Source organism: Nicotiana tabacum, chromosome 14 (genome assembly GCF_000715075.1).
Source record: "Nicotiana tabacum cultivar K326 chromosome 14, ASM71507v2, whole genome shotgun sequence".
NCBI lineage: Eukaryota > Viridiplantae > Streptophyta > Magnoliopsida > Solanales > Solanaceae > Nicotiana > Nicotiana tabacum.
Genome location: NC_134093.1, coordinates 23,349,352 through 23,375,013, shown reverse-complemented (window position 1 = coordinate 23,375,013; position 25,662 = coordinate 23,349,352). Strand labels below are relative to the sequence as shown.

The following is a 25,662-nucleotide window of genomic DNA, read 5'->3' as shown; positions in this document are numbered from 1 at the left end:
ATTGAAGAAGGAATATGTGAAGACAAGTTTTATTTGATAGCGAAAGTGAAGTAGAGAGGTATCATATGTAATTGCAGTTTCTATTACATTTTTTTCCCGACATGACCCCATGAAAAGAGGATAAACTGATTTATGGCATATGGGAAAGAAGAGGAACATACGGAGGTTTAGTTATTAATGAAGAGGCACGGCTTTTGACTTCTTAATCGAACAGAGGCAGTGTAATAAAAAGAGTTCTAATGGAAGGGACGTGACTTTTGAGTTTTTAATTGAAACAGCAAAAATTTTTACAAATAAGAGGAAAGAAAGCAAAATAATAGAAAAAGGTTTAAAAATAAGAAAATAGATAAATTGAAATTCTGGCTTAGGAGAGTGCCACATCACTTCTCCCATGCCCTTCAATTATATATATATAGATTTTATGTATGTCAATTGACTAAATTATAGTAATGCCTCTTTTAGTATAAAAAATATGTAAGTTAATTACGAAGAAAATTATATTTATTAAAAATTCAATTTTGCTCCTTTTCCTTTATTGATATTCCAATCAAGAAAGGATAACATGTTTTTTTTTGTATTCCCTCCTTGATATTTGTTGCACCAACTTTATTCTTTTATTTATTTCTAAAATTCTTTTTATTTCTTTTTTAACTTGAAGTATCAAGTTTTTCATGTTCTGAGAATGACTCGGCCATGTGAATGAGATGGTTATTATTTTTAAAGTGCCATGATGGAAGAAAAATCTGCTTAATCTCCAATCATATTTCTAACTGTTAGATATAATAATTTAGTAGAATATATAATGTGTGCATAGGCGTATTGGGGATTTAGAATTAAATTTGACTCATTCAACCTTTAGGTTCTTACCCCAAACTCATTATACTTTTAAAGTATAGGTTTATAATTATTTTTTTTGCAATTTTAGTAATTTTTCAATTGTAAATGTGCACCCTATAATTATACAACAAAAACTCTTTGAATTTAGATGTGCACACATATATTTAAATAATTTAAAAAAAATATAACATTCACATGGTCTAGGAAAATAAGCATGAATTCACGTTAACTCATGTCCCTACTCTTAGATACATAATGGTGTGTGTGTTTTCTTAAGCAAAAAATAAATAAAAAATCCAGCTGGTGGTCTACAACATGATAGAATATTGCAATTTAAATCTTGGTTTTGAATTGAGAGAAAAATGCACATTAAAACCTACAACTTATTTTTCTTTGCAAAAACTAATCTGGAAATGAATAGTATATCTGCAAATCCAATTTTGCTACTCCCCCTTTTTTTTTATTTTTTTTTGAGTTAGGAAATCTGATTTTGTTCCGAGTGTCGTATTTCACTTTAAATTTTTTATGATTCAAATATGTGTGGTATGACTTGGCTAGTTGATTCGTTTAATTATGAAGTAACATGCTGCATTCTTAGCTAATGCACTATTAGAAGAGTTAAATTGTATCAAAAGAACAAATTAAGGATAGCATAATATCGTAAATTACAAGAAAACTCGGTGTTATAAAGCAAAACTTTTAAGAAGATCTTTGAAATTATATCAGCGTAATCTTGTTAAAATTTGCAAAACGTGGTATAAAGAAACAATGAATAGTCATAAAATGATAGAAAATTGTGATTGGGAAAGATAGAATTTTCTCATAAGTACCAATACGACAGTGAATAGTCACAAATGATAGAAAATCGTGATTGGTATCTTTTTTTTAATCGAATATCAGTATGAGTCAGTAGATGAGCCGCGACCCATTCAGAGAGAACATGACATCAGGTATGAGGCCTAACTATCTACGACAGTAACACATTGCATGAAAAATAACGCGCCTTAGCATAATTCGCCGATTGTAATTCAAAAAGACAGTGGAATATTGAGATTGTCATGCATTATAATGAAAAGAGATGTGTCATAGAGATAGTACTTGAAATAAGTTGACATAACTGTCACTAAATATTGCATTCTCACAGTTATTTTGATATGCATCGTACCTTGTACCACATAAGCTCAAAAATCACATGTGACGAGATGACATAATAATCGAGAAAAGAATAAGGGACTTAAGTTCCGCGACAAGATGCTTATGGGGTTGACTTGAGGAGGGAGTCTACTATAATCACACTTAAAGACAAAGATACAGTTACAATTTTTTTTTTGTTGGTTTGAAAGAGTACATTCTATTAATTAACGATGGATTACATGGATCATCTGTGAAGACGCAGTTATACAAAAAGTTGGAACAACATTACTGTTGTTGTTGGTAGGTGGATGATGAGCACCATGTTGAACTACTGCTCTATTACAAAAAAGTGTTTGTGTGTTGTTACTACCGGAAGCTACATCAAAAGAGTTACAAAAAGCTACTGGTGATCCTGTTGGTGTAGGATTTGTTGTAGGAATATGCCTAAGTTTGCGACATCCCCATTTGTCTTCAAGAGGATCTTCTAGTAGAAAGTGTGGTGGAGTTGGCAAAAAGGTGATATTGCTGCCCTTCATTTCCATTCCAAAATGTGCTAGTCTATCAGCTAATGTGTTCAGCTCCATGTAAGTGTGGATTATGGCCGTATCACTTAATGTCTGGATTAAGGGTCTGCAATCATTAAGCAAGTGTGAGTGTATTGTGAATGTACTAGTAAGCATGCTAATTACCTATTTAGCGTCCGTGTGGATTTGCAATAGTGTGAGGTTGTGAGCTGTTGCTAGTTGCACTTGCGAACTTGTTATAATTTGATAAAAGTGACATTAGGATCATGTTGGGCATAAAATTCCAATGGACTAAGAGCTGTTTGGCCCAGCTTTTGGGAGGCCGAAAAGCAATTTTTTTGGGTCAAGAAATGTACTTCTTGAAATTTTGAGATTTTTATCAAGGGGAGAAGTGCTTTTGAGCAACCAAAGCAAAGTTTTTGTTGGAAGAAATTACAAATTCTAACTTCCTATGAGAAGCAGAAGCTAAAAATTAAATTTTCAAGACAAATATTTTTATAGTAAATTTATATTTTAAATTATCCTTGTTAATTTAATTTTTTATTGTTTGTTTTTACTATCATGTTATTTTCTTTTTATTTCCACTGTAATGCTTGAAATAATTTGCACGTAATCCCTAAATTTTATTTGAAAATTAAACACATTCTTTTCGTCTGATATATTATTTCATTATTAAAAAGATTTAGCCAAATACCATCTGTTTCTATGAATCTCTATTACTAGCAAAAACTTTCTTATGTAATTTTGTCAATCACTATATTTCAAAGAAAAAATTCTTTCTAAAATCTTCATTAAAAAGATTATTTCAAAATAAGCAAATTTTACGATCACTTAGGCAGTGAGCATTCACAATATCACCCGCAGAGGCAAGCCACATGGCAAACTTTTATTGGTTAATATCCTCACCCCGGGCCCACAGTACCATTCATCTCTCTTCTCTCAACCATTTCCACATCGCAGTATTTCTCCATTGTTCCAAACCCTCAAAACAGCTCCCAAAAAACAGTGTTCTAAATCACACAGTAGAGGAAACAAAAATGACGGAGGCAATGATAAGGAAGAAAGCCGGAATGGCTAGTGTGAAAGACATGCCTTTATTGCAAGACGGTCCACCACCGGGCGGTTTTGCACCGGTTCGATTCGCTCGTCGAATCCCTAACACCGGTCCAAGTGCTTTGGCTATTTTCCTTACTGCTTTTGGTGCTTTCTCTTGGGGTATGTACCAAGTCGGCGTTGGAAACAAGAAGCGTAGGTATGAAACAATTTTTTTATTTTGTGAAATAAAAAGAAAACCATTTGGGTATGTTTATTTTGTCTTGATTTGATCTGGGCGTCTCTTGATTTTTGTTGATTATGTGAAAGTTTGTTCCTTTTGAGGTATGTACCAAGTTGGAATTGGAAATAAGAAGTGTAGATATGTTGTTTTTTGTGGAAAAAGCCTTTTGGGTGTGTTTATTTTGTCTTGATTTGAGCTGGGTGTATCTTAATTTTTGTTGATTATGTGAAAGTTGTTCCTTTCGAGGTATGTACCAAGTTGGCATAGGAAATAAGAGGCGTAGGTGTGAATTTCTTGTTTTTTTTTGGTCAAAAGAATTCATTTGGTGTGCTTATTTTGTCTTAATTTGAGGTGGATGTGTTTATTTTGTGATTCTTCGTGAACCTTAAAAATGTTATTAAATTTGTGTGCATTGGTTGATTTGAGCTAAGAGTTTTGTTCTTTTTCGTTCAATTTGTTTGATAAAGGTAGTGAAATTTGACACTTTGTTTGAATTGGTAAGTGAATTATATTGAAGAAAAGGTTAAACATACGCTGATTCTGTTAAAAAGTGTATAATTAGGTTGTGATTCATGTTGAGAACGATATCGTGTTTTGAATTCAAGAACGGTAAAAGACAGAGTTGAAATCGGTGATGATCTAGGCTTTTGATCTCTGCTGGTGGTTGCAAATCTTTTTTTTCCCCATGAGTTTCTTATCTGTGCTGCTTTGTTTTGGTACTTGGTACTGGAATAATGAGGGTAGTTTTGAGGGACGATGTTAAATTTCGTGTCCAAACTGTGACATTGTGAGTGTGGAATAGGTTGTCTTTAGTATTAGAATAGATAAGATGGTGCTCGACATGCGTTCAAGTGCTCTTTTGTTGATCAAATTTTCCCATGGTGCCTGCTTCTGCTCTGTGAGTCAGGTTTTAGACCTTTAATCTGTATAAGCCAGCAAGAATGATAGATTACAGAAGATTCATTAATCTTGTGGAAGACTAAACTAGTTATTTGGATGAGGGGGAAACGGACTGGCTTAACCCAGGATGCTTTTGTCTTTGAAGAAACTCTCATGAACTTTACATGAAGTAGGCTGAGCTATAGAAATGTCAAGCATTGGAAACATACCATTTTATTTCATAAAGACATTTAGAAGTAAATATCGTTTGCTACTTAAAGAATTTGGTTCCTTACACCTATTTAGTTCCCCAGCTCAGAAAGTTCTCGGCAAAACTGTTTTGATTAGTTGAAGCTAGTTTATGGTGTGTTGATTATCTGATCAGCATATTCAAGCTAGTACATAATGTGGCATGTTGACTGTGATTGTCCCTCATACTCTCACAGGTCTTAGAAATCAGGATCCTCACGGTAGGTGGAATTTTTTTTGCTTCAACTCCAAGGGGTATTCTGGATTTTCAGAACTTTTGAGTTGTTTTGGTTAGTTCAATTGATTGTATTATCTTGAATTAAAAAAAGTTCAATGGAATGTATTATTCTCCTTAACACATTCTGGTTCTTCTAGAATCTGCATGAGATGGACCTTTGGTTAGCACATTCACATATAGTAAACATCTCTAGCCAATCATATGTCCCCATACCATTTTTATGTTCAAATCATTGAACTAAATGTATTCCATCCTTAAATACTTCCTAGATCGGAGTCTTCTCTGGGATAGACAAACCCCAGCCATTGTCTTGGAGCAGCTTGCAGTGACTATAGATCTTATAGATATGAATTTGGCCAATGAAGACTCCTCTGCTAATAGGAAAACCTTTGAGGTTCCTTCTCCAAAAAAAAAAAAAAAAAAAAATAATATTCTTTTTTGATAAAAAAAAAGCCTTTGAGGTAATTGCATATCAGTTTTCGTGTTATGGCCTTTTCAGTTGTGTATTTTCTGAAGAAGAATACTTGGTGAACTGCCTAGGGTAGTTAGGAATTTTAGTGATCTACTCTGGTCATCGAGAACCCAATGTCCAGCAGCCAATGTCCAAGGCCATACCTTAACTGCATTCTCGTGTCCAATCTGAAATTTTATTCTCACTCAAGTGGTATTCTAGCGGAGATATTGAATAAGGAATAGGAGAAGGGTCGAAGACTTGAACATGGAGACACCATAGAGGCATAGACCAGATAAGTTCCAGAGAAGAGTTGGATTGCAAGAATTGGATAGACTCATAGCCAAGCAAGTAAGCCCTTTTCTCTAGCATGAGTATTATGACTTTCTCTAGTGAAACATAAAGACTGTTTGGTGCTCCAAGGGCTATGAAACTTAGTGAGTATGAGAGTATTATTAGGTTCCTAGAATCAGTAGAAAATAAATACTCCTAATAAATGCCTACCTTTTGTTGTCTGTTTTAACATTTGTTTGTTTTCTTTTTTGGGGGGAGTGGGTAGGTGGCACTATTTTAAAATCTTCTACTGTGAAAGATTATGATTATCGTCCAGGAAGAAGTCTACTGACACTGAAACCAATAACTTCAAGACTGTGACATCGAAAACTGGAATAAAATTAGTGAATTGATGATAATCTCCTCCTAATGCAAAAGATAATCTCCCAGCATAGTGTCGTACTTCCCTATGTCAAAGTTAGCTTTTAGCCAGGATCAATTTTCTTTAGCTAATTTGTGATGCATTTACTGCCTTCGACTCAATTATTTTGTCCTGTCTAGACTATGCTTTTCTTTAAATCCTTGTTCATCTGTAGTTTATGTCTATTTAGCAAGAATAGCCAGCAGCCAACGTCCCATCCTCCTCCTTCTCAAGGCCCTAAAATTATGGAAATCCTGAATGGTATGAGCACATTTGGATATTTTTCCATGTAAAATGACCATCTAGGCACTGGAATCTTACTTTTCTAAGTTAGAAGTTATATATTGGTGAGGACAAACCCTGAAGAAGTATTTCTTGACTTTTCCAGAAACAGCCTCCTTTTTTCTTTTCAATTCTTAGTGCTTACGAACTAGCTGAAATCCTTATGTAGTCCCTCCAGTCCAGGGACTCCCAGTTAACGACACAGAGAAGATTATCATAATAAATCCTTAACGAGAACCATTATGCAGATTCTGGCTATATTTGGCAAATGGTATAATGAAGGACTGCAGGCTTTAGATCCGAGGTCAGTGTGAACCCCTATATGTGCCTCAGTCTAGATGAGCCAAAGATATGGCTGCATTCGTGGAAGCTAAACTGGGAAAGTGGGTGACTTAGGATTTTATAATAGGAAGCAACTGAGCTTCACTTAAGAATTTGTTCTGTTTGATGAGTTATTTTTTGCGATCTCCAAGAGGATTTATCATGCTTCCTTTTTTGTTTGGAGGATTACAAAATTTAATTAGGGATTTATCACGTTCCCTTTTTTATTTTAATTGGAGATGTCATTTATAGTTTGAAGTTGAGTCAAGTCAACAATTCATTTCTCTTACCAGATCTAGGCACATCATTGATGTTATGTTATCCGTCTCCTAGTATCTAGTCCCGAGCATTGGTTAATGGTATGATTGTAGTCCTATTATGGTCTTGTCCAGTTCTCACCTCATCAGCTAGCGTTTGGAGTTGCATCAGGTCTATGGTCCATTTTTTCTTAGCAGCTTAAAGTTAATGAGATCATTAATTAGTTATGGTCTGAGAAATTAGGACCCTGAGCTCTCTGATACAGTGTTTCTTGGAGGGACTTGGAAAACTTGTTTAAACTAGGATGTTCCTAAAACTCCCTTCTATGTATTGGAAGACGTGCTCTCGTAGCTCAGTGGTTCTGAAATCAACGACGACCACAAATTTGCTTAAAATAAGGTTTTGATGATATTTGCATTATTATGTAGGGTAATAAAGGAAGAAAAATATGCTGCTCGCAGGGCTATCTTGCCCATGCTTCAAGCTGAAGAGGATGAAAGGTTAGCTGCTTTAATTATTTTTTTCCCATTTCAGGCTCATGTTTACTTATTCTAGTCTGGCCCTGTTTTTGTTTATGCTATTGCTTTCTTTGCTTATTCAGATTCGTTAAAGAGTGGAAGAAGTATCTTGAAGAAGAGGCGAGAATCATGAAGGATGTTCCCGGTTGGAAAGTTGGTGAAAGTGTTTACAACTCTGGGAAATGGATGCCTCCAGCAACCGGAGAGCTTCGTCCTGATGTCTGGTAATATGTTGGCAGGAGACGACGAAAACTGCATTGTTTCAGTGGAGTTCATACTTTCCTTTGGATTTCTTTCCTCATCGGAATAAAATGTATCTGCAAAATCTGTGCAAATGTTTAGAATGAAGTTACACTATTTGCTTTAACGCGGTTAGCGTTCTCCCTCCTATCTCATGGAAGTTAGGATAATCAGAGACGATGCTAGTTCCATGTTCTCTCAATGTTTCTATATTTTCAGATTTTCTTTTCAGTTACTGGGAAATGTTTCCTTAACCCCTTTTCCAGTTACCCCGAACATAGCAAGAGGCCAAATCTAGCAGTGGCTATTGTTGGATGTTTCTGATATTGAGCTATACTAAAGATTGTTTTCCTAATTACTATTGCTTTGATTTCTTAATTCCTTTTCAACTTTTTAATAGTATCTGCAACCCCTCAATGGTGAAAGCTAATAATTTCAGACTAACACAAAGAAACGATGAATTTCTATTTGTTCACCAAAACAATTAAGATTAATTGAGTTGTTCAAGTATTACTTGAACAAAAGTATAATTGTGGTAACTTATCTGATATCCTCTTTACATAATTAGAAGAAATTTTGATAATCCAAACTAAATAGACCTCCAGATACCCAATTTCAAGGCGATGAAAAAAGTATTAGATACATTTTTATCACTTATGAAAAAATCTTAGAAAGTAGCAACAATTAAAACTTGGAAGACTTAGTAGGCGTTTGGACATAAGAATTGTAAAATTCGAAAAAATGGTGAAAATTATTTTTAAGTGAAAATGATATTTAAAATTTAGAGTTGTGTTTGGACATAAATTTCAGTTTGAGTTGTTTTTTAAATTTTGTGAGTGATTTGAGTAAAAATTTGAAAAACAACTTTTTGCAGTTTTTCAAATTTTCGAAAATTTCCAAAATGCATCTTCAAGTGAAAATTGAAAATTTTGCAGTTTTTCAAATTTTCGAAAATTTTCAAAATGCATGTTAAAGTGAAAATTGAAAATTTTATGAACAAACGTTGATTTCGGAAAAAAACAAAATTTTTTTGGAAAAATCTTCAACCAAATTGTATGTCCAAACGGGCCCTTAATATCAAGAAATTGTAATTAAAAGAAGCCCAAAACTCAACATCATGTCTAAAGAGTACATTGCAAAAGGACTGGTAGTCTTCCATTCACAGCCCTATAATTTCCAAACTGCACCTAAGAAACACAAACTCTATTGAAATTAACACAATACAAAGCAAGCACTTCCATAGTTTTGCTTCAAAAAAGCACATATTATTACATTCAAAAGCAGAGGCTAGTAAAGTAGAAACAAAGGTCCTGTTCCATCTTCTTTGTCAGCATCAGGGATGCTCCTATAGATACGCAAGTTGTTAGAGATTTCCCAGCTCCAATCGTTCTTCCTTGTCACATACATCGGTGGCCAACGGTTAATCCTCACATAGTGTTGTCGTATTTTTCCATCTGCAAGCAAGCTAGTTACTATGGAGTAGCAAGACTCATGACCGCCCCATACCTTGTCATCTGGTTCTGCAGTCTGACTTCCATCTGGAAGGAAATAACGGCGCATGGGAGGTCCTGTCCCGTTCCAGTAGGGGTCGAGCATTCGCCAATATTCCGGGGCTGCCTGAGGAGTCTTTATTAGGTTGCATTTCACATAATGATTATGCTAATGTCCTAACCCTATGACAGGAAACTAGGGAAAGGAAGAGAAGCCCTATGAAACTGACCAGGGACAGTAATAAAGCAGTAGATATTTTTGCGAAGAACAAGCAGTGGAAAGAAATGACTAAAGAAAGTAACCATTTTAATTTCTTACCAACCACTTGCAAAGCTACGCAAAGTGACCGATCCCTCTTGTAATTAAGTTATTGTGCTTGCCACAGAGGAGATCATAAAAAATTGGATGTTTGGACAGCAGTTGCACAGATTTATGTGTTCTCAAGCACGTACAAGTTCTACTAACTCAATTTGGTGCGAGCTGCATCCATGCATGACATATATGGGGTTGGATAATGCCTAGTCATAGAGTTCAAATTAGTAAGTTAATCCAGGTAACACTTAGAAAGGATAAATATGAAATAAGCATTTCAATTCATACCTCGGTGAAATGGAACTCCCACGCATGATCACATAAATCCTCCTTTGTTACTCGCTTCTAAGATACATGATGTATGAAAAAGAAGTTGGTTAATGAACCAAAAAGAATAATAATTAAGAGAATGATTTTGTATATGCTAGTGCTAAAGACCGAGAGAATAGTAATACTCACACGTTCACCATCCATTACCGACAATGAGTAAGCAGCCAACTTTGACAATCCATTCATTTTCGCTACCCGAGGTAAATGTGCTTTGTCATGCCATAATTCATCGCACTACAGAGAGATGCACAAGAAGTCATTGATCTTGCAGAGAATTTGTAATTAAATGTGCACATGACGTGATCTATTCTTAGTCTTAAATAGACATTTTACGAGAGCAGATGGCAAACGATAACATCAATTTACAGAAGATGAACTCCGGATTATTAACATGTAACAGGAGGAACAACAAATACTGAGCAAAGCTTATATCACTTTTCAGGAACTTAGATGGACCCAAGACAAAAAAGGGATCACATTGTTCTAATTCTTCCTAACACAGTAACGTGTCGCAAATGGAAACTCTCCAAACTAAGATTGCTAATCTTCAATCAGTATTCTGGAACAAGGCTCTCAAGGCAATGGGAATTGCAATAACCAATGCCGAGAAGCAAAAGCTGCGCTGGTTAAAACCCGCAACTCAAGTACTACAATTAGTTAAAGCAACTCGAACTCCCCAAAAGGAGAGTAGAAACTCATGGGTAATGAGTCGTGATTTTCTATGAGAACATTTCAGATTTATGTGCTCCATAGCAGACTATAACCCAGTCATGATTGTGACGTACGAAGTAGCTTGCTCGCACTTCAATTGATCGAGTCCAACCCACAAACATAGGTCACAAAAGTAACCCTACCACCAAAGCTGAAGTAGATGAACTCACACCAAGTGTTATAGTTGGGGTTCGAATCTAGGGTCTCAAATTGTTATTCCCATACCTTAACCACTAGATCGTTCTTTTGGGACATCCCGATCATAGTTTTTCAACCCACTAGAGAGAAAGGTACTTCATTTCGGGCTGATTGTTGGCAAAGAGGAACTCAACCCCCCCAACACCTGGTTCATAGCCACATTAATCTTCTCAGCTTTAAGAAGGCCATATACCAAACTAAAACCTTTGCCTTGCTAAGAGCCTAATTAGATTGTATTGGCAGCATATGCTTTATATGATTCGTGATGCAATAAAGCAGATTCCTTTTCAACTTTTTGCCAACTGGCTGATTGAATTTTCGCTAACCTAGGAAAATCCGTCCCCGGTATTGTAATTATCAACCTAGGAGAGCTCAATGTGTATCCTTTACAGAGCTAAATTCCCAGATCAAATGGGCAAGGAGAAGCACCAAGACTATGTTTTTTCATATAATTTTGCACTGTCTTACAAGCAGAGACGGTCAAAAGAAGATTTTAACGTTCTTCATCAATAAAAGAAGATTTAATCTAAAGAAAGCTCTTCAAAAAATCCATGTTGCAGTACCTCATAAAGCAATTAAGAGCAAGAAACAAAAGAGACAATTGATCTTCAACAATTTATCGTCTTCCCAATAAACCAACTAGAAAAATGGCCAGAGGACAACCTACAAACAAAAATTGACCCACCAATAATCCAATTGTTAGCTACTCCTAAAATTGCCAAAATACTAAAAGGTCATACTTTGATATAGCAATTTTTGTAAGACAAATACAATAACAACAACAATAACAACAAACTCAGCATAATCCCACAAGTAGGGTCTGGGCAGGGTAGTGTGAACGCTGACCTTACCCTACCTGGAAAGGTAGATAAGCTGTTTACGATATACCCTCGACTCAAGATTTTGTAAAACAAGTAGTAAATTAATAAAAGCAACTTTATACCAACCACAGGACACAAAGCATAACAAAATTAGAGAGCTCTTAACCCAGTCTTAAAGCAAAAAATTGCCTAAGTATTGACATGAAATGAACCTAAAAGGTAAATATACTGTTTTCGATAGACCCTCGGCTCAAGATTTTGTAAAACAAGCAGTAAATCAATAAAAGCAACTTTACACCAACCACATGTGTTGTTTACGACAGACTCTCGGCTCAAGATTTTGTAAAACTAGTAGTAAATCAATAAAAAAAACTTTATACCAACCACATGACACAGCATAACCAAAATTAGAGAGCTCTTAACCCAGTCTTGAAGCAAAAAATTGCCTAAGTATTGACATGAAATGAACCTAAAAGGTAGAGATGTTGTTTACGACTCGGCTCAAGATTTTGTAAAACAAGTAGTAAATCAAAAAAAGCAACTTTAACCAACCACAGGACACAAAGCATAACAAAATTAGAGAGCTCTTAAACCAGTCTTACAGCAAAAAATTGCCTAAGTAATTGACATGAAATGAAGCCTAATGTGGTGTAATAAGCATAAGAAAGAAGATAAAGATCAAACCTTTGAGCTCCAAATGTTATCAGAAGAAGCAACAGCACGCCAACCGCGTGACACAAGGAGAGAAAGTGCCACGCTGCGTGCGTCAAGACAGCTCAAAATCATCAACATAATATCTGATCCAAGTAAAATTAGTGGATCTCTCATCAAATTATCACCCTTTTCTTCACTAATTATTCTCTGTTGATTCCTCTTCTTCTCCTTCTTCTTCTTCTTTTTCACTTTCTCTTCAACTCCATCCTCAAAAATTCCACCTTTATCATCAGAAGAGCAAAACCCATCTTCAAAATATTCTTTACTACAGGAGCTTTTGGGTTCTGTCATTTGAAAATATAATGAGTAAAAAGGTGTCTAGAAAATCAAGAATCTTGAGATGAGATGATCACTTTCTTATTGAGGCCTTTTCGTTTGGCCTCTAAATGGGATGACAAAGCGTCGACGGATATGTATACTTTTCTGGGGCGGTGGGTTTGGTATTTGTTTGGGTATTTGTGTTGGGGGTGGGGGAGTTAGTTGTGAAAGAACGCGCCAGTCAACGTTTACGTGTTCCTTTTTTGTTTTTGGGTTAAATCACAAAGACATGAACTATAAAAATTTTATTCTATTCCAAAATTAATATATTTTTTTATATATAAAAATAATTTAATTTTATTTTTTTTATATTCTAACAAAATAATTTAAAGCCACACATATTTTTATGAATTATTTTAAACTAGAAATTTTAAAAATTAATTTTTTCTTGACTTTCGTATCCAATCAAATAAAATTTCATAATCGGTTTGGATATTTTGAATTTCGATTTTCGGATTTAAGATATTATGATCCAAATAAATTTGGATTGGATCAGATTTTTTAAGTTTAATTTCGAATTAATCGGTTTGGATATTTCAAATTTCGATTTTGAACCTATAGTTGATGTGTTTCTACTTCTTACAAAATTGAACATCCAAATGAAGTATTCATGTTAAATTACCTAAGTAGTTCCTCATCCTTACCGCAATCACACAAATAAAGTATTCATACAAGTAAAGAAATCATTATCAAGGAAATGTAATAACAAGGTTGGTATGAATTAGTAGTAGTAAAATCATGTCCAAATTGAATATATTTTGACAGTAACTGTAACGACCCGACCATTCGTTTTAAAAGTTGTAGCCCTATTTCCCTATTTTGCTGCTCATTCTGTACCTTATAACTGATATATGACTTGCCTGAGTAATTGATTTAGGTCCGATGAGGTTTTGGAATGAATTGGAACATTTAGTTCCAAGTTTTTAAAGCTCAAGTTCAAATAGTGACCGTATGTCGACTTATGTGCAAACGACCTCGGAATAGAATTTTGATGATTCCAACAGCTCCGTATGGTAATTTTTGGACTTAAGAGCGTGTTCAGAATTTTATTTGGAAGTCCGTAGTTAAATTAGGCTTGAAATGGCTAAAATAGGAATTTAAGTTTGGAAGTTTGACCGGGGAGTTGACTTTTTGATATCGGGGTCAGAATCCAGTTTCGAAAATTTTTATAGTTCCGTTATGTCATTTATGACTTGTGTGCAAAATTTGAGGTTAATCGGACTTGATTTGATAGGTTTCGACATCGAATGTAGAAGTTAGAATTTCTAAGTTTTTATTAAGCTTGAATTGGGGTGTGATTTGTGATATTAGCGTTGTTTGATGTGATTTGAGGTTTCAAATAAGTTCGTATGATGTTTTAAGACTTGTTGGTGTATTTGGTTGAGGTCTCGAGGGTCTCGGGTGAGTTTGATGGTTATTGGATCAAAAGTTGGACTTAAACAGCTGTTGCAAAAGCTGCTGCAATTTTCTAATGTCAGAAATCGAGCCCAGGATCGAGGGCAAGGGTCGATGGTCAGGATCGAAACCATGGTCGAGGGCCATGATCGAGGGCCAGGATTGAAGCCATGATCGAGGCCCAGGATCGAGGCAGGATTGAGGGCAGCCTGGGCAGAACTGTAAGTTATAAAGCAGGGGACTTCGTCCCATTTTCCATTTTTGACAAATTGGAGCTTGGGGAGAGGCGATTTTTGGGAGATTTTTTAGAGAAAATATCGGGGTAAGTGTTCTTAACTTAATTTTGGTTAGATTACCCGAATCCATCATTGTTTTTACCATTTAATTAGTGTTTTGAGATTTAAATTTGGAATTTTTTAGAAATCTCATAGAAACGAATTTTTGAGATTTCGGTGTCGATTCAGAGTCGGATTTGAGTGAAACTAGTATGGTTGGACTCGTAATTGAATGTGTTGTCAGATTTTATGAGTTTCGCCGGATTTCGAGACGTGGGTCCCACATGCGATTTTTGAGCTAATTTCGGATTTTATTGAAAAATATAGTATTTTCTTATGAAATTGATTCCTATAATTTTTGTTGGCTGTATCGAATTATTTTGGCTAGATTCGAGCCATTTAGAGTTGGATAATCGAGGAAAAGGCCTACTAGTGAATTAAATTAGAGCAAGTCGAAGTAAGTGACTTGTCTAACCTTGTGTGAGACAAATTTTTCCTAGGATTGGTATTGATGTGATAATTGTAATGTGATGAAAGTCATGTACACGAGGTGACGAGTGTGTACACGGGCTAAATGTGAAAGATTATATTTTAAAATTGTGTAGATCACTGTTGCATATTAATTAAATTATTTTATCTTGTTATATTCTTCATCATTGATTTGATTTATATACTTTAAATTTGCTTGACCTTCTCCTGCTAATTGTTTTTACCTGTTTAGCTGAAACTTGATTTCTTTTATTCTGTGCATTATTTGAAGGTGTAATTTCTTTAATTTAAATATTATTAATATGAAGTGTTTGATATTTTAAATTTGAAATTGAGGCAAAGTATTAAATTTTTTTAAATATTATTTTTGCTGAGTTATTTATTCCCGAATATTTTGTGAGATTTTGTACTCATTGTGATTGAGCCGTGAGCTCCATGTTGTGGAAAATATTGTTGATGTTGTTTATTTTGGCAAATTAAATTATTTTGGCACTTGAGGTGCAAATTATGATATATTGTGATATTGATACGCATGCGGTGGTATAAAGTCTGGATGTTGAAACGCATGCGGTGAGATAAGGGTGGCTTGATACGCGTGGCTAGTAGGGAAACTACTAGAAGTCATGCGGTGTGAGGGTGGCTAAAATGCGGGATGCTATTTCGGAAAAAATATTTTTCTTTAAAATTAAATGTGAAGGCTCCCGCGATGATATAAGAAAATGAGATATTGTGAATTTATTTATGATTTGGGACTACGAGGCGGTACCTCGAGAGTGCCCTTGTTGATATTGATTTATGGCCGTAGTTGCCTTTGATTTTTGTTGTGATTTTCTTAAAGTTGAAAAGAATTCTGTTTTATTTCCACGAAGTATTATTTGCCATTATTTTGCGTAGTTAATTGGTGACATACTATTTACTTGATTCATTTCCATTGTCATTTTATTTTATTATATTGTTAAACATTTCACCTTGTCTTTTATTATTTCAGTAGGGCCTGACCTGACCTCGTCACTACTCTAACAAGGTTAGACTTGGCACTTACTGGGTACCGCTGTGGTGTACTCATACTACGCTTTTGCACATCTTTTTATGCAGATCCAAGTACATCCTATCAGTTCAGAAATCAGTGAGCTACCCGTGTACGGAGACTTCGAGGTATATCTGCCAGCGTCCGCAGACTCCAGAGTCCCTTTCTATCATTATTATGCTGCTTCCTTATTTTTATTTAGACCCTGATATATAGATACATTGAGGATAAATTTTTAGAAGCTTGTGACTTATTTCTACCGGGTTTTAGGAGTTATAATTATGTGAGTTTGCAGATTTATTTATTTCATATTTCCATTGTTATTCCGTATTGATAGACTTACCTAGTCTTAGAGACTAGGTGCCATCACTACATCCTACAGAGGGAATTTGGGGTCGTGACAATAACTTGATAATTAATACTTAATAAATATATGAGATAATGTCTAATGTGCAAGGTATTGAATTATTCCTAATAGCATATGGATAATGAACTAACATCTAATGGGTAGCATTAAATATAAGTATAATGTATTTAATATTTTTGGATATTCAAAAAATTTAAAGTACTAAATCCAATATCCAATCCAAAATACAAAAAAATTAAAAATTAAATTCGAAATTCAATATGTAATCCGAACGAAAAATTAAAAAATTCGGGTTTCGATTTGAATTTCGAATTTGCCAAAATTATGCCTACCCCTAATTTTTACGCCATTATTATGTGCTAAACGTATAAATATTTACGAGATGTAAAACAAAAAATACACACACAAAAGTATAGTTGAAATAAAATAATAAACGTAACTAAATGAAGTATAACATATAATATGGATATAATGCTTATGTCCATACTTGCTCTTTATGTTCGTCTGTATCTGGTTCAATTTCATGATCTAAGAAAAACAAATATGTTACGTATTTGTTTCACTTAATAAATTCTACTATTTATATCTATATCTATATTTACTCTATATACTATCTAATAAGAGAGCGTTAGCAGACAGCTGAACGACATGGGTGCTTAGGATTTAAGGGGCATTAATGAATTTTTGATTTAATATGTGCTTCCTCCTCGGAGGATCGTAAGCAAGCATGTTTGACCAACAACCGAATACTCTTTTCTGATGTCAGGTGGACAAGTGAAGAAGGTTCATCCCAACTTTATGGCACGTGGCATATGTCAGTTGTGACAATGCTACGGTGAAAGAATCATGGTAACCATTTGAGCTAACGAAATTAGTAATATTATCCGTGAAAGTATTGAATAATATAATAGAGAAGTAAAGATCGTAAATATTGGTACCGTACTTCAAGTAGGCGACGATATTGCTCGTATTCACGATCTTGATGAAGTAATGCCAGGTGAATTAGTCGAATTTGAAGAGGATACAATAGGCATTACTCTAAATTTGGAATCAAATAATGTTGATGTTGTATTAATGGACGATAATTTGTTGATACAAGAAGAAAGTTTTGTAAAAGCAACGGGAAAAATTATTGAGATACCCATGAGTGAGGCTTATTTGGGTCGTAAATGCTCTGACTAAACCTATTGATGGTAGAGGTGAAATTTTAGCTTCTGGATTTTGATTAATCGAATCTGCCGCCCTAGGTATTATTTCATGCCGTTCCGTATATGAGCCTCTTTAAACCGGGCTTGCTGCTATTGATTCGATGATCCCTATAGGATGTGATAGTCCGATCCTTTGTAGGAACTACCCGTAATAACGAACTTACAAAATAAATCTGTTTATCTCGAAGAGATTCGTCATTCGTGACCCTGCTCCACCTTAATTGTTATTTGACACAGCTTGCTTTCCCGAGGAGTCTTCAGCATCCGTGCTTTCGCTTTTTTTCATTACAAAATTTTTAGAGTAAAATGATGTACATTAAAATTAACAAAGTACTCAGTAAAATTAGCAAATTAGAAAGCATAAGTCACATAACGAGCATATTGTCTAACTGCGTGATTCGCTTTATAAAATTCATTATATAATTTTGGAAGTGTCTGGAGATGGATATACCAATTTAAATGTGTAAACATTTTTTGTCTTAATTTATTATGTAATATTAAAAGTAAGAACAAGCAAAATATTAACTATTATAAACAAGTAACTAAATGTATTCTACACCACAAATTATTTGCATAAAACTAATCCTTAAATATTACTATGCAATTTCAATTTGTATGCCAAATCCGTAGGTATTTGTATGGATTTCAAACCAATTGAATCCTCATGATAATTTTAGATGTGAGGCAAAAAAAATGTAGGTGCACTTATTAATACATACAGTTTTAATTTAGGCACTTAATGCGAAAAAAGATAGCGTCGAACTAGCACTTCTTTAGAAAAATTATTTTCTATATTTTTCATTTTTGTTTAACCTACTTCTTCCAAAGTTTTTCTTGATAACGATTCACGAGTACATAATATAAGGAAAAATTTATTATGAAGAGGAAATGAAACATTTTTATTTCTTGTTTTTTTTTAAACTTTCATATGGGTTCAACATTTGCCTTTTAAGTTTTGTGGAGATTGGACATTCATATTAGTATAATTTAACATGTTGTATTTTGTGATTTTGAAATATTTGAAGATGAAGCTTAAAATATGAATTTCATTATAATGAAAAACACACGATAAAGGATAACATTTAGGTTGAGTTACGTTCATGCAATAAAACTGTGAATTTATAAAATTTAATTGTGACAAATAGTGGTGCTCGATTGTTTTGTCTTAAAACCAAACAAGGAATGAAGAATTGCCATAGAGACAACTTAAATAACTACTCCTTCCGTTTCAATTTAGATGAGGTAGTTTGACCCGACACAGAGTTTAAGAAAAAAAAAAGACTTTTGAAACTTGTGATCTTAAAAGCTTAAGGGGTAAAAGCTTTATGGGGCCATGACATTTGTGTGATTATAAAACTTCTCATTAAGGGTAAAATAAAGAGTTTAAAGTTGAATTATTTCCAAATTTAGAAATGTATCATTTATTTTGGAATAAATTAAAAAAAAAAATCTCATCTAATTTGAAACGGAGGAAGTACATATTAGATAGACTAATACATGAATTAATGAACAAATTTGCAGCAAATGAGACAATATTAACAAAATACAACTTCAATACTCCAGTTTGTAACAATGCAAGTGAAAGATAAAGTTGTTCGAAAAAATAATACTAACAACTCAAAATACTCCAGAAATATCAATGGATAAGGATGAAAAAGATTACATCAAATAAAGAATTCAACAAATAACTTTATTATTTGGAGTTTATATAGTGATAATTGAATATTGATGTTTAATTCCAGCATAAATTAAATATGAAATCAAATGGTTAACTCTGAATAAATCTGCATGTAAAAGTTCCATCTTAAATATAATATATTAATTAAGCGGAAATTGACAATGAGTGCTCTTTAGAGAATAATTGCAATATTACACTTAAAAAATTATTTTACAATTACATGTTGGACCAATGCTGAGCATGGGCCACACACCTCATCTAGTTGGATAAATAAAAGAGACTTTGCCACAACTACATGACGTGTCTCTTTACAGTTTGCAATCGTTAGTTATAAACTCACGTGTACATTTTATAGCCTTCTAGGTGTACGTCAGCGATATATATAACTCTGAGTTGAGGTTTATCAATAAGAGATTTTATTTTTTTAATTAAAATTTAAAGATTATGAGTTTGAGATTTTAATTCTTTAAAATTATCAGATTTTAAATTAATATAAATAAATACAAGATTTAAATTAAAGCTATTGAATTGATCGGATTATATTGAAAATTTATTAGGGGGCACCACATCTAACGTAGCTACTACTAGTAATACTTTTGTTTGTAGTATGAGCAACCTGAGCACCATACTACATTAAAAATAAAGATAAGAAAGACATTAATTAAGAAAGCATATACAAATCTTTTTTTTTTGGCAGTCAGTAATTCAGTATTAATCTACATTTTAACTTTTGGTTGATTAATTTCCAAACCCCTAAAGTGGGTGATGATTTCCATTTTTCATATGTCTTTGGTCGTACTCGTTTTTATTGTCATTTTTGGTTGGGTTCTGCTAAAACACAATTTTTTGATGTTTTCAACAAACAAGTTAATTTCTGAAGGTTGTGGAAGAATAAATGGCAATGGGAATGATTATGAATGTTTTTGGAGAGTGCAAGAAGATGGATATTTCTTTACTCCTTGTTTATCCGAAAAATTGGATAGAGTTAAATTTGTGTATGGTTCTAAGGATTTGTGATATAATTTGATACAAATCGTATAGAGAAATAGAAATACGTGTATTCTTGACTATAAAAATAAGAATAGTGAGCAAGAAGAACGAATAAGATAAAATGAAATAAACATAAGAGGATATCTTTCAATATGAGAAGAAATCTTTTCTTTACAATTTGAGAACCTCCCTTGTGCTTACAATCATTCCCCCATTTATAGTAGAGAGATCTTATTTTATTTATAATAAAAAATATATAGTGGAGAACCCATGATGAATTGTCTCTTTCTCGATTCCTGCCAAGATTCTCTCCCCTAGTGTGGTTGCAACTGCTCCTGTCTCCGAGCCCGATACTGGCTCGAGCTCGGTATTGGATCGATCCCTCGGCCTTGGTTCAAGTTCGACATTCGGGGTGAGTGTCAATCGGTCTGTGCATCTCCGACAACCTTCACGTTGCCTTGCGGTTCGATTTGGTCATCGGGTTGATAATGATATCAAGCCGATTCCTCGATCGGTCTCGGAGCTCGAGGCTTGTTTGTACTATCCTCGGAACTCGTCTCGAGTTCTCACTTCGATCGCTTACCATTCGAACTCGATCAAACGTACGGAGGCCGAAATCTATTTCGACCGTATACAGATAGTCCCCTCGTTTCTCAGGAAGAATGTGGTGAGAAGCGATATAATTTTCGACTGCTCGATCAGATTATAAGCTGATGTTTTCACTTGGCTCGATCATGACGTATGTGATAGATGTCCCATCGGTTCGGTTTTATCAAGGCATTTAATGTGTCAGACGGTGGTCGGCCACCTCTGATATTGAGCCGTCATTGCTTCAATTTATAAATAGCCTTTCCTTCCATCATTCATACTTTACGTCTTCAATCTTCAAATTTTTCTAAGTTCCTTTTCGTCTCTTCTGAGTTTTCTGCCTGTAAATCTATGAGTTTTACTGCAAACTCTTTCTTAAAACACCAAATACTTCCGTTCTTTGTTCACGAAATTTTAAATGGCAAAAACGTCTAAAACTATTCCGCAAAAAGAGACCGCTTCTTCATCTCGACCTGTTGGTGGCGAGGATGTGGAAGAGCCCCGCCCTGAGGAATTCGTTCCGGTAGGGTGTTCGACTGTAGGCGATTTTAAAATTGAAAAGCCTTCTCCGATACCGGGTCGGTGTGAGCCGATGTCGAGGTATCAATGTTCAATTACCGAAAAAGTTCTCGATAAAGTCATACAAGAATGCAACTGGGATAATAAACTCGTAGTAATCCCATCGCCCGATGAATCAATTACTACCCACGTCGAAGGGTTCTTAAGTGTTTACACTTATCTTTTCATGTTGGGACCTTTAGACCCTGTCATCGTTACCTTTTGTAAGAGGTACGATGTGACCCTCAGCCAAATTCACCCTTCCTTTTGGAGGATAGTGATTCTTTTTCGATTTTTCTCGAGCAAGGTCGAGGGTCGTATTTTCACACTCGATCATCTTATGCGCCTTTACAGTCCCCGACTTTATCGAGGAGGGTTGATCAAGCTTGCTCGCCGAGCAACCAAAGTGCCATTCACGAGCATAGACGAGACCCGGGATCGGGGTTGGATAGGGCGTTTTGTTCGAATCAAAACCTCGGACCTGATCCCTGCCGATGACTTGCCATTTCCCGAGAAATGGAATATGAGCTGTGAGTGGACGTTTCTTTTTGCCCGTTTTGATTTTGTGATTGCCTTTTATTTTGTTGATCCATTTTTCTTTCCTTATCACAGCCGTAGATCGAATGCCGAAACCGATCCCGGATCTTAGACAATGGGTCAAAAGTTTGGTGTTGCAGAGACCGTACTCCGAGCGTGCTTCGGTCGAATTATTAAAGGGTCGATGGGAGGCCCGCAGTCATGGTAAATCCTTTTGTCGATTTGTCTCTTCATCGGTTTGTATGGTATATCTCCCTCTTCCCTTTTGTAGGACTCAGTAAAGATGTAGTCATGAGGCCCCTATCTGGTGGTGAAGAAGTTCCTGTCTTGAAGCAGGTAAAAGAAAGGAAGAGAAAAGACGTATCGGGCTCCCCGAGCTCGGAGAAGAAGAAACCGGCTAAGAGATCTCGAAAGTCGAAGGGGGGCACTGGTATTATGACTTCGGAAGTGGACCGCCATTTAAGGGACGAGCCCGAATTAGGATAGGAGAATTTAGCCTGCGTACGGCTAATGTTGTGATTCAACAGTCTTCCAATTTGGTGGAAGCAAATCATGGAACCTTGGCCATAATCCCAGAACAAGAAGAAGCCAAGATTATCCCTTCTCGAACTAAGATGATTGAAAGGGACACCGAGGGTGGATCTTCTCGGGCAGTAGAAGATATTTCAAGGGATGAGTTTGGGATAGTTGACATTGGCGGATCCCCTCAGATTTCGGATGCCATGATTCGAGAGGCCGTCATGTTGGAGGATCGGTCCTATGAGGGTGTCACACCTCCTTTTTCCCGCAACCCTTATTACGAGGTTGAGTTAGAAGAGTTTTTTCAATTAAAATGACGATTTGAAAAGGGATTATTTATTATTTAGAGTCGCCACTTGGAATTGAGTTTTGGTGTTCCAAGTGACCTTTTATTTGAATCCCTCATCAAATGGAAGGTTTGACTCCTAATTTATGGTCTACGAAAATAGAAGACGGAGTAAAGAATTCTGTTGACCGAGGAGAATATGTGAGGCACCCCTTGCGTCCCGTGGTTCTAGCAGGGTCGCTTTTGTTGACTTATGTCCGGCTTAAATCAATTCTTGGCTATTCTTATATTTTTATTGATTATGGTTTGCCTATTACCACTTAACTAATTATTTTATTAATTGTTTTGACCTAGATGCGGTATGCACATAAGGTATTTATTTGAAATTGAATGTTAAACCAAGGTATGAATGTGCACATGGTTAAACATAATTATTATAAATTTAAAGGTATCAAGACGCGAGAATGCGTACATGATCCTTTTATTATTTAAGCATATCAATCCAAGGTTCGGGTATGAACACAAGGGTTAATATTGTATTTAGAATATTTAAATTATTTTATCTCTTTTAGATTCGAGATATATAATTGTACATTTTAATTATATTTTTTTCTTTTACTTGTTGGAACGAGTCTTAAATTAGTTCGTGGATTATTTCGCTCCCTCACAATAATTTTGTTTTTACCACTCTAATTATTTTAGTTCTTGCAACAGGCTTACCAAACAAGCTATAATATTTGAACAATTAAATATCCTCAACCATTAATCTGTCATAAAGAAAAATAGTGGATAACCAATATGAAGCAATTAAATATGATATGAAATCATTCTTTTACAAAGGCACACGTCGATATAAGCAACTACCAAATTTAAATATCAATATTATGGAAAATATAGAACTTAAAACTTACATTCTTCTAAAAAAAATTTAATTATTATTTATCTAAAATTGAAGCCTAATTACAATCTGTGACTAAAACAAATAAACTTGCACTAAATAATACAATCAGTTTGTCAAAAATCAAATATAAAATCTTTTGACTCAATATTTTTAATTCGTTAAATCTATTTGACAATAAGTATATTACCAATACAAACTAATTTTAAAAACCAATGCCTTAACAGAGACAAAGGTTGAATTTTATATTTAGAAGATGTAAAAATAAATGTATTAAATAACATGACCAAACTTAATAAATTTACCAACGGAATTCTTACAAAATTGCCAGCCTACTAAACTTGATTGATAAAAGTCATTTGACCAATTCACTGCCTTATTAAAATAATTTGACCAATCTAATAAAATTGATTAATACCACCACCCTAAATTGGATTTACTAATTCAAAACAAGACCGAGCTTTACAAACTATATAGACTTAACTAATTAAGAATAACATGCTAACTCTCACTGTATCTTGCCTCCAAATTCATGAATTAGTATAAAAGTATTTTTAATATATTAAATATTGCATACAAAGAGGAATAACAAACTGTAGCCACTTTTCTCTATCTTACCAGAGAAAAAGAAAAGATGGCAAAAAAAAAAAAAAAATTCTAACAAAAAACTTACAAACAAATTAAAAAAGAAAATTTTCAGACTTTAAGAAGACATAGATCTCATATATCATGTTTAAACTATACAGAGGAGATTGAGTGTTACCTTTTTTGTAAGATTTCACAATAAAAAAATTATTTACACTCTGCTGAATTGAACCCGCGAACTTAAAACCACGAAGGATACTTCGATTTTTGACTCCGAACCTAATAAGTTCGCCAAACAGTTTAACTCCAAGTAATTTTTACTCTAAAAGAACAATGCTAGTTTTTCTTAGTTGCTGATTTTTTTCGCTCTCCGATCCCCTCATACTCCTCCCTTTTATTTCTTTATATAAATTAATGGGATTATGCATTCAAAGAAATGAGTGTTGGTGAGATTGTGTGTGTATGTGATGTCATGTGTGTGTGAGTGGCGTGAAAGTTAGGGAGTGTGGGATGAGAGACGTAAGGCTTGTGGGATTTTTGGGAGGTTAAAGATTTGAGATTAGTGATTAAATTAGGATCTTTTCTCCATTTTATTTTGTTCAGAGGAAAAAAAAGAAAATATAAAGATAATAACATTAATTACCTATTTTTAGACTAATACAAACATATACTTGGACTATGATTTAAATGACACTAAAAATAGATTAAAAGTTACTAGTTTACTTATTAAGATCCTAATTTTAAAAAAAACATATTTTTTGTAAATTTTCATCTATTTAAAAATAGTAACAAAACATATACTCTAAGAACGTGCAATATTTTTTTATAATTTTTAATTCTTCTCAAATAAAACCTATAAAGTAAGCTAAAAGTTTAAAATATCAAGATTAGATCTAAAAGAAATATTTACACTAAAATAGTATAGAATTCAGGTGTGGTAAAAAATTAGTTGTTTACAGCATGCCCCTCTTTGCTTGGAAACATGAAGAGTTTTCAGGCAAAGAAAATGAACAAGGTGACTGATTTTTGACCTCACTATTATTTGAGAAGGAAAAAATGATAAAAGAAAAAGATGCGACCGAGCCTTGGTTTTAGGCATCCTACATATCCCAGGTTATAAGAGAATCAGGTCACGTGTGGTTCAAGTGAAAAATGACTGATAGAGTATGCTTAGATGGAGAGTCGAGCGAAGTTCCGTCGAGGTTCCGATCCGCGGTTCCTACTATTATATCAAAATAAAAAGAAAATTACATACTCTTGAAATTTAAGAGTTACAAAATTTCTATCTAAATGACATGTAGAGTCTTGTCTTAATTCTTGACTTGCTTCCCCCATTGACTTTAGACTGAAACTTGATGCTCTCGATGCAATAAACTATGAAATATTCTTTCGGGCTTGATTCTTGATCAGATGATGAGAAGATGGATCTTGAAACCATATGTCTCCGCATGCATTACGTCAGAGCT

General features: G+C 34.4%; 2 protein-coding genes across 5 annotated transcripts; one reads left to right on the top strand and one right to left on the bottom strand.

Moving 5' to 3' along the window:
* The first annotated feature begins 3,444 nt into the window (after positions 1 to 3,444).
* On the top strand, positions 3,445 to 8,256 carry LOC107825373 (NADH dehydrogenase [ubiquinone] 1 alpha subcomplex subunit 13-B). The gene is made up of 3 exons (XM_016652223.2): positions 3,445 to 3,747; positions 7,572 to 7,643; positions 7,745 to 8,256. Exons 1-3 carry the CDS (start codon positions 3,533 to 3,535, stop codon positions 7,887 to 7,889), a joined length of 432 nt encoding a protein of 143 aa, XP_016507709.1. The 5' UTR covers positions 3,445 to 3,532; the 3' UTR covers positions 7,890 to 8,256.
* Positions 8,257 to 8,978: 722 nt separating this feature from the next.
* On the bottom strand, positions 8,979 to 12,907 carry LOC107825372 (uncharacterized). 4 transcript variants are annotated; one of them, XR_001657048.2, is made up of 5 exons: positions 12,449 to 12,907; positions 11,507 to 11,606; positions 10,164 to 10,268; positions 9,993 to 10,049; positions 8,979 to 9,910 (listed from the first exon to the last, which is right to left on the bottom strand). XR_001657048.2 is itself a non-coding variant. In XM_075229412.1 (4 exons), the coding sequence occupies exons 1-4, from the start codon at positions 12,767 to 12,769 to the stop codon at positions 9,833 to 9,835; spliced, it is 561 nt and encodes a 186-aa protein (XP_075085513.1). In that variant the 5' UTR covers positions 12,770 to 12,903; the 3' UTR covers positions 8,979 to 9,832. The 4 variants fall into 4 exon arrangements, 1 of the variants encoding a protein (XP_075085513.1); XR_012698575.1 differs by lacking the exon at positions 11,507 to 11,606 and having other exon boundaries at positions 8,979 to 9,518; positions 9,711 to 9,910; positions 12,449 to 12,903; XR_012698576.1 differs by lacking the exon at positions 11,507 to 11,606 and having other exon boundaries at positions 8,979 to 9,514; positions 9,711 to 9,910; positions 12,449 to 12,903.
* Positions 12,908 to 25,662: the final 12,755 nt, after the last annotated feature.